We start from the raw sequence: 12,899 nt of genomic DNA on the forward strand, positions 1-12,899 counted from the left end.
AAAGCCCTAATGGAACAGAAAAAAGGCATCCATCAAGCAGCCAAACTTGACTATGGAATAATCCAGTAACACATGTACGTTCATATGCTGAAAATAGGGGAAGATTCAAACAAAGAATTTAGAAATAAAGTGGCAACATGCGCTGGATCCGCCCAAGTAGGGAGACACAGCTTAGGCTGAAAAGGACGATAGAAATTGAATGGAAGTTGCATGGATGGTCACACTTGAGTCTTTCGACTCTTTCCACGTTAAAAAGATTCATGGATGGGTTTACTTTTGGGGTCACTCTTGTTTAACCCTTTCAATCAATTTATTGTCAACTCATGCGAATGGTGAGTAAAATCGGCTGCCCTCTAATGCCAATTCAACAAGTGGAACCTCACAGGTCAATGTAAGCTTTTCTTTTCGTGTCATTTGCAGCAGAGAATAAGGAAACTGCAATTCCTTTTTAAACTATTTCTGCATTTCATCTTCCATTCCCGTCCCTTTTTCCAAATTGAAAGATATCAACCCATTCAGAAGTTTTTGCAACCCAATCATCAAAGATTTGACATTTTCAAATTCTTATCCGTAATTCACTAGAAGCTCTCTGGGAAGAAAAGATGCCTACGCAAGAGATATCCGACAATACAAACAAGGAAAATGATTGAATTGAGGAACTCACTTCCATTCCCTTCTATTCAAATTGCATAACTTCAAAATAACAGCATATAAAGAAGCCCTAAAACATATCTCACAAGCATCTGGTTCCTTTCTCAATAGGTGGGCAAAGGCATATGCTACCTCTCTTCCAGAAAATGATAACACATCAGGAATCTACAGACAAACCATAGAAGACAAAATTTTCGTTGTATATTCCTAATAACAAAATTACACTGCCAATTTTTGCAGCTTGAACCCACAGACTGTTTCAAATAGGGACTTGTAAATATGGCAATGATAATTCTACATCTTAAGTTGTAAAATTCTAGACAATAAATAAGCAAGAAAAATGGGAAGCAGGGGCTTCTTTGTAAGGGGGTTGGGGCATTCAATAAGGCCGAAACTTCCTTGCAGCTCTCAGTTGCTGTATCCGCTTTTTATCCTGCTCAAATTTGCTTTGCAGCATCATTAGCTCTGCAGGGAATTAAAAAGACGAAGTTAATTAATGGAGAGAGTAGAAACCTATGTCTTGTATCACATGTTCTAATTGTTAATATAGTGGAGAAATATGATCTATGTAAAAGACAAGTCAAACCATATAATCACAACCAAACCAAGATATGGCCAACAATGCATTGAGTGCATGTTTGCCTTGGGTTTAAGTTGTCACAAAAATTTAGAAGGCATGTTATGATTGGGAACCTCATAGAATGAACCAGAAAGTAATGGTGGTACATGTTCCTCCTAGAGTCATGATTACAGAATTTATGCCAAAACAAAAGGCTTGTGAACTACAGCCTACTGCCAAGAATTTTAAAACAAGAATATGATTTTCTTGAGGGAAAAAACACCAAGCTTGGTGCAAATATATTCTGAAGCATAAAAATCTCTTCTTCAAGGTCCTCCAGAAACTTAATATCAAGATCTCCAATTATGCCCATGTAAATCATTTCTCACATCTAATTTGATAATAGTCAACAATCCAATTGAAATCTAGATCCTCCCCCCTCCCCCACCCAATATGAAAGAAGAAAAGGGAATTGGCAGTGGTTGAGAAAATAATAACTCATCATTGAGATCAGAAAGAGTCGACCAGAAATGAGAAGCACACAATGGTTTTTGGAAAAAAAAATAAATAAATAAAAATTTCCAATTCCACCTTCCATTTTCTAACTGGAGATCACAACACTCAAAACAGACATGAAAAACTTCAACTATTTTCTAAAATAAAAATTTCGATATTCCACCATTAATTTTTATTTACAACTACATGTTTCAGCTATGCACCAACAGAAATTTCTGGACAAAAACAATTGAAATAAATTTATCAATGAGATGTAACATACCATTCCTCTGTGCCTCTCTTCTCTGAAAGCGATAGAAATTCAGACCAATTTCTTTACTTTTCTTCTTGCCCATTTTATCCATCACAGCAGCTTGGGCAACAGAGCCCACCGCAATCCCACTTTCAGAATCTGTTGTCTTTTTCCTCCCTTTATGATGTACAACAACAGTCCATCCCCCTTCTGAAGCACGGGCTTCCCTTTCTTTTCTTGCCTGTATGCATCAAAACCAGATGAATGAGAACAAATGTGAGCCTAGCTGCACCTCGCAAGGAGTGTGATCATCGAAGTTGTAGTGAAATGAAAACATGAATTGGTTCAATATAGGAAAATAGATAATCATAAATCATTCAGATACATATCAATCAACAAATAATTATTCATTCAAAAAGGGGAAAAAATGATATAGCAACCCACACACACATCAGCCAAATGAAGACATAAATTGGTTCAATAAAAGGAAATATATAATCATAAATCATCCAGACACATATCTATCAATAAATAATTATTCATTGAAAAAAAAAAAAAAAAGATATAACAACCTACACACACATCTGCCAATCAAAATGCCAACACTCACATGCAGTTAATATTTCATTCTATACAAGCAGCGACTAGAAATAGACACAAACAAATAGTTAATAAATATACATAAGGAATACATGCACAAACAATTAACATGCATTTATGCATATTTGTTTTGAACCACTGAACATGTGACCTATTGGTTAAGACTCAACTTGTACTAGAATGGGGGTTGATAAGATATACGCTAGAGAGAAAACCACCTGTTCCTCTTCTGCCTCATGAGCAGTTATAAACTCATCAATCCTTTGTTGCAATATCTTCAGCCCTGGTCTGCTCTGATGGTATTCCATTATCCATTCTGCAGGACAAATAATCATGCATGAAACCAACCAATAAGGCATCTGTATCAATAAATAAAACTCAAATACATGCTTTGAAATGAACCAAGGAAAGAAAAAAGGAAAATTTTCTAAAATTCCACATGTTGATCTTGTTAAAAATCAAATAAGGACAGAGCTACATATTTTTCTCCTTTTTAAATTCATAAAATATGAGAGTTTTAGTAAAGGCAAGCCTCATTAAGAGAAAGAAAGATTATGCAACCTATAAGAAAAGCAGATTTATGTAAATGTGAGCAAGAGAAGCACAAACAGATTGCATACTTATCTGAGTGTAACTGCCTAAAAAATTCCACTGTCACTAGATTGTATGCACATTTAAAAACAAATAACCACAGACAAAAGAAAGCATGTTTCAAGTTTAACAGTTCATACTTTTCATTCCTTTTGAGCAATCTTCATCCCCTGAAGAGATATGATAGACCTCATCTGGTTCATTTTCCACTTGTTTTTTTGATGATTTTGTAAATTTCTCCTCCTTATTTTTTGCAGCTTTCTTCGACTTACCTGAAGAGGAAAAGAAGGGAGGAAAAAAAAGAGACAAGAAAAGCAAATAAACAAGAGCACATTCAAAGTACAGCTGAACAATGGTTTTAAAGTATTTATTTCACTCAGTAAAATTTCATATAGGCAAAACAAAAATCATTTATTTACTTGTTCTCATATCTACTGCAACACTAGTCTCCTCAGGCCTGTTGGAATTCTCAGTTTTGCTTTGAGTTTTAGATTGGCCTGGGCCTGCTACTTCCTCTGATAAAATAAAAATAAAGGTAATTAGCTTAAGTATGTTCAACAGCGGAATAAAAGATAGTATAACTTGTACTTAAATAGCTTTTTCGTGTCTGGCATACAACTCAAAGAATCATCAAACTAATGAACAGGCCAAACATGTGATGACTGTGCATAGCACAGCTTTTCTTGACACTTATGAAGAAAAAAAAAAAGCAAAGTTTTTCTTTACAACCAGAATAACAATATCAAGATTTAACTCAAATGTTTAACAATGATTTCTGCCCCCTTCTTCTTTTACAATATTGATTAAAAATTTTTTTTTTTTATCTCTGTCTCATATTACACAGAATCTATAGTTTCTGTCCACATAAATGGCAGCATGGTGCTTGAGTAGGCCCCAATATCATCTCATATTATTGCAAAAGCTTTTGCTGCTTCTTTTCCACACTTTCATAGGTTCTATTTTAAATTTTGAAAGGTTTATACTTTAATGGGCTCACCTAATATTTAAACAGGGTAAAAAAAAAAAAACAGGATAATTGATAATTCTAGCTTGTCTGTTTTATTTAAATTTCTCAACAAAGCAAATAAAAGAATGAAAGCAGCAACAAAGATGATGGAATATTTTAGAAAACCATTTGTTTCATCAAAATTACCTTCTGGTCTATCAACTTTGCCAAGCACAACTCTATTTTTCTCCTCATTTTTTCTGTTCTTTTTCCTTGATGATTTATTCTTTTGCCTTTTCCTTTCTCCTTCATTTGACTTATCTTCTGGAGACGACGGAAGTAATCCAATAAGCAAGAAAAAAAATTAAATAAATAAAACTCCAAAACAATTTCTGCAACATTATTTAGATGCATCATTTAGCATGTCAAGCATAGTTTACCTTCAATACTGAACTTAACAGCTTCGCCAGCATGAACTTGATTTCCCTTTTCCCTTTTTCTTTTCTTCTTCCCAGAAGATTTATTTTCTTTATTTTCTTGTACCACTTTGTCTACATTTTCCCCTGAGACAAAAAAGAACTTCAGTTCACTGAATTCAGTTTCAACTAGAGACAAGCTTTGGAAGAAGCTGTCCTTTTTTAACAAGTAAATTGCATTAAATGGTGTCAAAAAGCTGGTGCAACCTGTATGTGCACTGTATACAGAGCTGGGTACAAAGCAGCAAAATAAATAAATAAAAATAACAAGCAAAATACATCTCCTTCAGAGATGACAAAAGCTTTGAGGATGGGTTTTTTTTTTCTATATCAAATCATTGTATTAATGTTTTCTCAATGACCTAATTGAAAGAGGACATTGAAGTTCAACTGGGAGAAGTAATCCATACTTTCAACAGGCAACAGGAAGTTGATTAAGAGCAGAGGTCCCAATTATATTGGATGTTTTCTAGAATTCATGTATAGCCTTATGCACATTGATAGATCGGTCACTCCTTTAAGCAGCATGTAAATATGAAAGGGCTCAACAAGAGGATTCTACTATTTCTTTGATTTCAGCTAAGAGACACATAGTTTGCCAAGAATGAACTTGGACCTTCATGCATTGGAATTTTATTGTTTACCATCATTTTAGATCTTTTCATGGCTTGGTTTGCTGTAGTTTTCTTCTAGACAGCATTTGAGAATAAATCCAATCTTTTTTTTTTCATTGGTCAGCTTCCACCTGCAGTCCTGGAGCTGACTCAACATACATCCATGTCCAAACAGCCCTCTTTTAAATCTCTACTAGTTTAAATTTTTGCCCATCAATAGCATCAGAAGATATACCTCCAATGTGCCAGTCTCTAGTAAAATACTTCTCTCTTTGTCATACAAAGCACAATCAGCATGCATGTGCAAACAGCAAAGTGAAACGCAGCAGTGGATTGAGTGTTCAGACAGAAACATTGGTTGGAGAGATCTGTGAATTTGTGGATATGGGTATGTATGGAGAACCCATATAGATGGTTTGCAAGCTAAGACTAAAATGTCAAGATTTTTATGGAGTGAAATTAAATTTCAACTCATTGGACATGAGACAACATGACTTCATGTATGCTTCAAAGTGCTGATCTTGATTCTTCTTACTTATCCCATAGTGTATAGACAAACTGGTGCCATAGGTTTTAAAGCATGAAGAAGGTTGAAGGTTGTACTAACCAAGAATTAGGGGATATCAGGAAACAAAGATTATTAAAGCCTTGATTAAGTCCCAAAGGGCAGATTTAGTGTGTCTTCAGGAAACAAAGATCAAGGAGATAAAGGTTGGGATAGTGCGCAGCCTCAGTATGGGTAGATGTCTAGAATGGGGTGCAGCTAATTTGAGGGGCACGGCAGGAGGAGTTATGGTTTTTTGGGATAATAGGTGCTCCAATTGGTAGGAATGGAAGTGGGCAAGTTCTCCATATTGTGTAGGTTCAAAAGCTGTGAGAATGATTTTTGTTGGACTTTTACAAGAGTGTACGGTCCTACAAGGAGGGGGGAAAGGGAAGACTAATGGGAAGATTTGGGAGCAATTAAAGGTCTTTGGAGTGATCCATGGTGTGTGGCTAGCGACTTTAATATGATCCGTTTCCCAACTGAGCTCAGTAGAGGGGGTAGACTGTTAGTAGCCATGAGAAGGTTCTCCAAGGTAATTGCTTGGGGGGGCTTTTACTTGGAGTGGAGGAATGAATAATCAAGCTAAGTCGAGGCTACGTCGTTTCATTGTGTCTGAGGATTGGGAGTCACTTCAGTAGGGCTGTGCAATGTGCTCTTCCCAGACCAGTGTTTGATCATGCTCTCATTCTGCTAGATGGAGGTGGGGTAATGAGGGGTCCATCTCCTTTTAGATTTGAGCTCATGTAGTTGAAAGATGTTCAAGGATTTATTGAAATGCTGGTGGGAGGGGTATAGGTTGAGCAGATCAGCAAGTTTCATCTTGGCAGAAAAGTTGAAAGTCTTAAAATTGGATCTGAAAATCTGGAATAGAGAGGTGTTTGGAAAAGTTCAATTCAGAAAGGATTTGGCTTTGGCATAGTTGGCCCACAGGGATTCTAAGGATAGGTCTTGTACTCTGTCTTTGGAGGAGCTGAATGCCATAAATGAAGCTAGGGAGAAGTTTAAAAAATGGATCCTGCTAGAAGAAATTTCCTAGAGACAAAAATCAAGGAAAGTGTGACCGAAGGAAGGGGATAGAAATACCACGTTCTTTCATAGCATGGCTAATGCCCATAGGAAAAGGAATTCGTTGGCCAGAATCAAGATAAATGGGTCTTGGATCATAGAGGATGCTGATATCAAGAATGGGGTGGTCCATGCCTTCAAACTGTTGCTCTCTGACTCGGGGAATTGGAGGCCCAGTTTAGATGGGATGCAGTTTGAGAGGTTAGGAGAGCAAAAGGCAACAAGGTTGGAGGAGCCCTTTTCAGAGGAGGAGGTGTTTGGGGCTCTAATGTACCTTAGCTGTGAGAAAGATCCAGGACCGGATGGTTTTCCAATGGCTTTTTGGCAGCTTTCATGGGAGCTTGTGAAAGAAGTCATGAGTTTCTTTAGGGAGTTTCACGAGAATGGAAGATTTGTGAAGAGCTTAAATGCAACCTTTCTAGTGTTAATCCCAAGAAAGAGGGGGTAGAGGATTTAAGGGATTTTAGACCAATTAGTCTGGTGGACAGTTTGTATAAATGGTTGGCTAAGGTGTTAGCCAATGGGCTAAAAAAGGTGGTTGGAAAAGTGAACTCAAAGGCTCAAAATGTTTTTGTGGAGGGTAGACAAATTCTGGATGCTTCTCTTATTGCTAATGAGGTCATCGACTCCATTTTAAAAAAGAACTGTTGTGGCATTTTGTGTAAGCTTGATATAGAGAAAGTTTATGATCATGTGGACTGAACTTTTCTACTTTTGGTTTTGCATAAGCTGGGTTTTGGTGAAAGGTGGATTGGATGAATGAAATGGTGCATCTCTACAGCAAGCTTCTCTGTTTTGGTCAACGACACTCCAGATGGTTTGTTTCAAAGCTCTAGAGGCTTAAGACAAGGGGATCCCCTATCACCCTACTTATTTGTTGTGGCTATGGAGGCTCTCAGCTGTTTGATAAAAAGAGCAGTCAATGGGGGCTTCTTAAAGGGCTGCCAAGTGAGGGGTAAGGGTGGAGAAGGGGTGAATATTTCCCATTTATTGTTTGTAGATGACACCTTAGTTTTTTGTGAAGCCTCTGAGGAGCAGATGACACATCTAAGCTGGTTGCTGATATGGTTTGAGGCTATTTCCGGACTAAAAAAAAAAATTTGGAGAAGAGTGAGTTAATTCCAATGGGAGAGGTGAATGATATTGAGGAGTTGGCTCTTGAGATGGGTTGTAAGGTGGGCAGACTTCCATAATCTTATCTTGGACTCCCACTTGGTGCCTCCTATAAGTCTGTAGCGGTTTGGGATGGTGTGGAAGAGAGGTTTCGAAGAAAATTAGCCTTGTGGAAGAGGCAATACATATCCAACGGAGGGAGGATTACTCTTGTTCGAAGCACCCTATCTAGTTTTTCCATTCACTTTATGTCCTTGTTGTGAATTCCAAGGCCGGTTAGGTTTAGATTGGAGTAGATTCAGAGGAACTTTCTTTGAGGTGGAAGGACTCTTAAGCGAAAAACACATCTAGTGTGATGGGATACAATTTGCCTTCACAAGACTTGGGAGTGAAAAGTCTTTCCATTCTCAATAAAGATCTTTTGATCAAGTGGAGTTGGAGCAATGCTACTGAAAAAGAGGCCCTTTGGAAGCGTGTTATCAGTTGGAAGTATGGTGAAGAAAAAGGGGGTGGTGTTCTAGGGAGGTTAAGGAGGGGTTTGGTGTAGGAGTTTGGAAAGCTATAAGGAAGGAGCGGGGGCTTGTGAGTAGTAAACCTCCTTCGATGTACGTAATGGACAAGGGGTCAAATTCTGGAAGGACAAGTGGTGTGGGATTAATCCGTTGTGAGACTCTTTTCCGTCTTTATTTTCCTTAGCATGTTCTAAGGATACATGGGTGGAGGATGTTTGGGATTTTTCTATCCCTAGGGAAGGGGGTTGGAGCCCCCTTTTTTCTAGACCCCTCAATGATTGGGAAGTGGGAAGTGCAGGGAGGTCTCTTTCTTGCTTAGATGGGATGACGGTGAACAAGGACAAGATAGGGTGTGTTGGACAAAGACTAAGAATGGGAAGTTTATTTTTTGATAAGTAAGCAAAGAATATATTAACAGGAGGCAAAAAGCTGCAAAGCATACAGGGAGTATACGAGGCGACTAAGGCCTCCCAACCAAAAAAGAACAAAACACCCCAACCCCTAAGTGGAGGCTAACCACTCCAAGAAGCCTATAAGGGAGATCGGCTCCACACCAATGTACAATTTAACCCAACCCCAAACATTACACACAAAAGAAGTTTTTAACTTCTAAACTGCTAACACCCCCCCCCCCTCCCCTCCCTAAAAGCTAATTTATTCATCTCCTACCAAATCGTCCAAAAAATGTATAGCGGGATGGACTTCCATAGTTTTTTCCTTTTTTTTCCCACAAAAGAGCCATTCCAGCTAAATAAAACCTCCTTTACAGATTCTGGAAAGGTCCACTGAACACCAAACAACCCAAGAATGACATCCCACAATACTCTGACAATTGTGCAATGAATTAAAATATGATTTATCGTTTCCTCTTCACAACCACACAAGAAACAACAATTAGAGAACTGCCACCCTCTTCTCTGAAGCCTATCCAGAGTGAGAACCTTCCCCCAAGCGGCTTCCCATGCAAAAAAAGCAATTTTGGTTGGAACTCTATCCACCCATATATTGCTATTCGGGAACTCGACGACAATGGGACTTGCCAACACGCTGTACGCTCTCTTGACTCTAAACAGCCCGTCTCTTCCTTCCTTCCAAATCACCGAATCTTCCTCCAACGTAACCCTATGCTCCCTCAACACATCCAACAAGTTGCCCACCATATCCAACTCCCAGTCATTAAAGTCCCTTAAAAACCTTAAATTCCACCCACCTTGGCCAAAATTCTGGTCCCACAATTCCTCCACCATGACATTCCTTTGGGCAGCCATGGCAAAGAGATTCGGGAAGCTTTGGAACAACACATAATTTCCGCACCAAGGATCTGTCCAAAGTCTGATTTTATTGCCTTTTCTCACCTTGAACACCATATTTTCCCAACACCAATCAGATTCCTTCAAAATCTCCTTCCAAACCCCTACTCCAAACACCCCATTTGCCTTCCTTGTCCTCCATCCAAATTCCTCTTGCCCATACTTTGCCTCAAGCACCTTCTTCCAAAGATCCTCCTTAGCACGAGCAAACCTCCAAATCCATTTGTCTAGCAAGGCTTTGTTCAAACAAGCAAGCTTCCTTAATCCCAGCCCTCCCTTTTCTTTATCCACACACACCACCTCCCAATTGACTAAGAATGGGAAGTTTATTGTGAAGTCGCTCTATATGGCTTTGGAACCGGAGGCTTCGATTTCTTTTCCTTGAAGCAATATTTGGAGAACGTGGGTGTATCCCAGAGTTAGCTTCTTCGTTTGGGAGACGACTTGGGGAAAAACCTTAACTTTGAATCAAATCCAGAAAAGGGGTGGTCTTTGGCGAATAGATGTTTTTCTGTCATACTGAAGAAGAATCCATAGACCATCTCCTTGTCCATTGTGTAAAGACAAGAATCTTGTGGGAGCTGTTGTTTGCTCTTTTTAGGGTGTCTTGGGTGTTATCTATGTTAGTTAGAGAAACTCTTCTAGGGTGACATGGGCTGTTTGAGGACAAGAGGCATAGGAAGGTGTGGAAAACCGGACCTTTATGCTTATTTTGGATAGTGTGGAAGGTGAGAAATAGAATTGCCTTTGAGGGGTAAGAGTTATCTATCCAAAGGCCAAAAAGTTCGTTTGTTTCTTATCTTTGGTCGGAAGCGAAGGGGTACTTAGATGATGTTCCTCTAACTCTTTTTAGATTTCTAAATTGGTTGGGTTATTGGTGAGGGCGGGCTGGTTGTATTTCTTTTTTTGTATCTTGGTGTTTTTATGGTGGAGGCTGGTGGTAGCTGTATACTTTTTGTATACCTTGGGGTGCTTTTTGGCAGCCCTTTTTAATATATCTTCCTTTTTATCTATCGAAAAAAAAAAAAAAGGAATTAGAGGATATCAGCAGCTTTTTCATGTTTATACCAGCATAGCTTTAACCATGAAAGAATGTCATCAAAATCTATGTCAGCCACTGATCCTATCAGTTTCAGAACACATGCAATCTAACAGCTAAGCCACCGTTAAAGCATTAATCTCTAATAGCTATGGACATTATATTTCTTATGTATCTTAAAGAATTTTCCTGGCAGAAGGTCTTTCTACAGCTACTTTTTTTTAATAGACAACAAGATCATGTATTATGAAGCACCTAAAAAGAGTGGTTGTGCCCTACATATAGAGGCAGTATACACAGGAGCAACCCAAAGCAAGCAACAAACAAAGATAGCCCAAAAGAACATGGCAAAGCTAACCACAATAAAGAGCATCTAGGAAATTCAACATAGAGGGTTCTCTAATTCCAAAGAATCTTGGGACCACTCTAAAAGCAACCAAATGAAGAAATCCTTTACTCTTTGATGTGAAAGTTCTTCATCTTCGAAAACCCTTCAATTGTGCTCTTTCCAAATACACCAAAATAAGCAAATTTGAGCCAAGCACCAAACTGCTGTTTTCTTCTTATGTAACCCCTTAACTTTCTTAATTTTCCATTGTAGGAGAAGATTTCTCACTAAGGCTGGAAGCACCCAAACCAATCCAAAGACTGCTAACAAAAAGGTTCATAGATTTCTTGTCTTGTCACAATGAATCAGAATATGATTGGCAAATTCTTCAGTATCTTTACAAAAGCTACATTTATTGACCATTTTTCACCCCCTCTTCATTAAAGTATCTACAGTTAAGATCCTCCCCCATACAATTTCCCAAGTAAAAAAATAAAAAACAAGTTCTAAGAGGAGCACAGGATCCCTAGATTTCTTTGCCTGGAAAAACTAAATTATTCTCTGACCTTAGGGAAATGTAATATGACTTAACACTGAAATTTCCCCTTTTATAATCTTTCCAAGTTAAAGCGTCCTCTCCTTCTTGCACTTTTAATGGGTGAAGAAGCTCCAAAAAATGGGTGGCCTTTCTGCAGCTACTGTCTAGCCATATTTCACTAATGTCTCCTTTGCAGCTAATGTTCAACTTAAGAAGAATTTCTATCATCCAGCCAAAGATTTAATCATTAGGGTGTACACCATATGTTTTTGCTTCTTAATCAATCATCAGATTTGGTAAAGCACACAAAATGTTTTCTTACCCTGCCATCATACAATATTTTAAAGATTCTATAGCACATCATAAGGAGACAACATATGATTGCTTAGACATCTACAACTAGGTTGACTTCTAGAAGCATGGGCCATTCTTTTCTTGAGAACATTGTACATATGGATGCATAACTCAGCATTAGTTTCCAGTTTCCAGTTTTCAAACTCCTTATCATCCAGCAACAATAACAACAATAAATCCGACCCCAATAATTTTACTAATGGCCAATGGCACCTTCGCCTTAATGCTTAAAATCGGCATTCAGATTACCACTGCTCTATTTGGTATCTTAGAAAACGCAGGAAAACAAAAGACGCCATAAGCATTGAAAGGCAATTTTAATCATCATAGTTAGCTAAAATCAATCAAACAAATGACTAAAAAAACCAACGAAACTCAGGATTCAGTTTCTTCAGCAACAACAGCCAAACTACGGGAAAATTAGAAAAAAAAAAAAAAAGGAAAAGGAAAAAGAAAAAGAAAACATGAGCGAGACATTACCAATTTCCAAGAGCTTGGAACTCCTACAGTTAAGCTTCTGCTTCTTCTTCTTCTTCTTCACTTCCATGTCGTTTCCCATCTCTGTCTCCTCTCCCTGTGGAGGTTAGGGTTTAGGCGTTGGTTTTGTTTCCTCCGTAGAACAGACCAAATGGGTCTTAAGCGCCGGGCCGATGTTTATAATCCACGATCCAGCCCAAGGCGGACCCATATTTTAAGCCTATGGTTTTAAATTTAGATTTTTTTTGCCACTACGATGTGGTACCATGCTTTTTTCATCATTTCCCTTTTGCAAATTAGCTTATGTTATTTAAGCCCAATAAAATTTTTATTTATATTTCAAAGACTTTCTTTAATAGTAGTTTAGTATGAAATTACGGACCAGATTATTTCTTATGATAAAAATAAAATTTTAAAAATAAATTGCGAGA

General features: G+C 38.0%; 1 protein-coding gene across 4 annotated transcripts; it reads right to left on the reverse strand.

Moving 5' to 3' along the window:
• Window positions 1-643: 643 nt before the first annotated feature.
• Window positions 644-12,694, reverse strand: LOC100265155 (uncharacterized). 4 transcript variants are annotated; one of them, XM_010662228.3, is made up of 8 exons: window positions 12,472-12,694; window positions 4,536-4,658; window positions 4,303-4,419; window positions 3,569-3,664; window positions 3,290-3,421; window positions 2,777-2,874; window positions 1,989-2,199; window positions 644-1,116 (listed from the first exon to the last, which is right to left on the reverse strand). In XM_010662228.3, exons 1-8 carry the CDS (start codon window positions 12,548-12,550, stop codon window positions 1,031-1,033), a joined length of 942 nt encoding a protein of 313 aa, XP_010660530.1. In that variant the 5' UTR covers window positions 12,551-12,694; the 3' UTR covers window positions 644-1,030. The 4 variants fall into 4 exon arrangements, with proteins under 4 accessions (XP_010660530.1, XP_010660531.1, XP_059598556.1 ...); XM_010662229.3 differs by having other exon boundaries at window positions 4,303-4,416; window positions 12,472-12,666; XM_059742573.1 differs by lacking the exon at window positions 3,569-3,664 and having other exon boundaries at window positions 4,303-4,416; window positions 12,472-12,666.
• Between the last annotated feature and the right edge of the window lie 205 nt (window positions 12,695-12,899).

Source organism: Vitis vinifera, chromosome 14 (assembly GCF_030704535.1).
Source record: "Vitis vinifera cultivar Pinot Noir 40024 chromosome 14, ASM3070453v1".
Taxonomy (NCBI): domain Eukaryota; kingdom Viridiplantae; phylum Streptophyta; class Magnoliopsida; order Vitales; family Vitaceae; genus Vitis; species Vitis vinifera.

Bases quoted from the DNA above. Each gene is read 5' to 3' on its own strand.
- LOC100265155 (XM_010662228.3), bottom strand. From the start codon at position 12,550: ATGGGAAACGACATGGAAGTGAAGAAGAAGAAGAAGAAGCAGAAGCTT. The intron at 4,659-12,471 runs GTAATGTCTCGC...TTTTTGTCTCAG, and splicing joins TTCCAAGCTCTTGGAAATTG to GGGAAAATGTAGACAAAGTG. The intron at 2,875-3,289 runs GTATGAACTGTT...TTTGTCCTGCAG, and splicing joins TTGCTCAAAAGGAATGAAAA to AATGGATAATGGAATACCAT.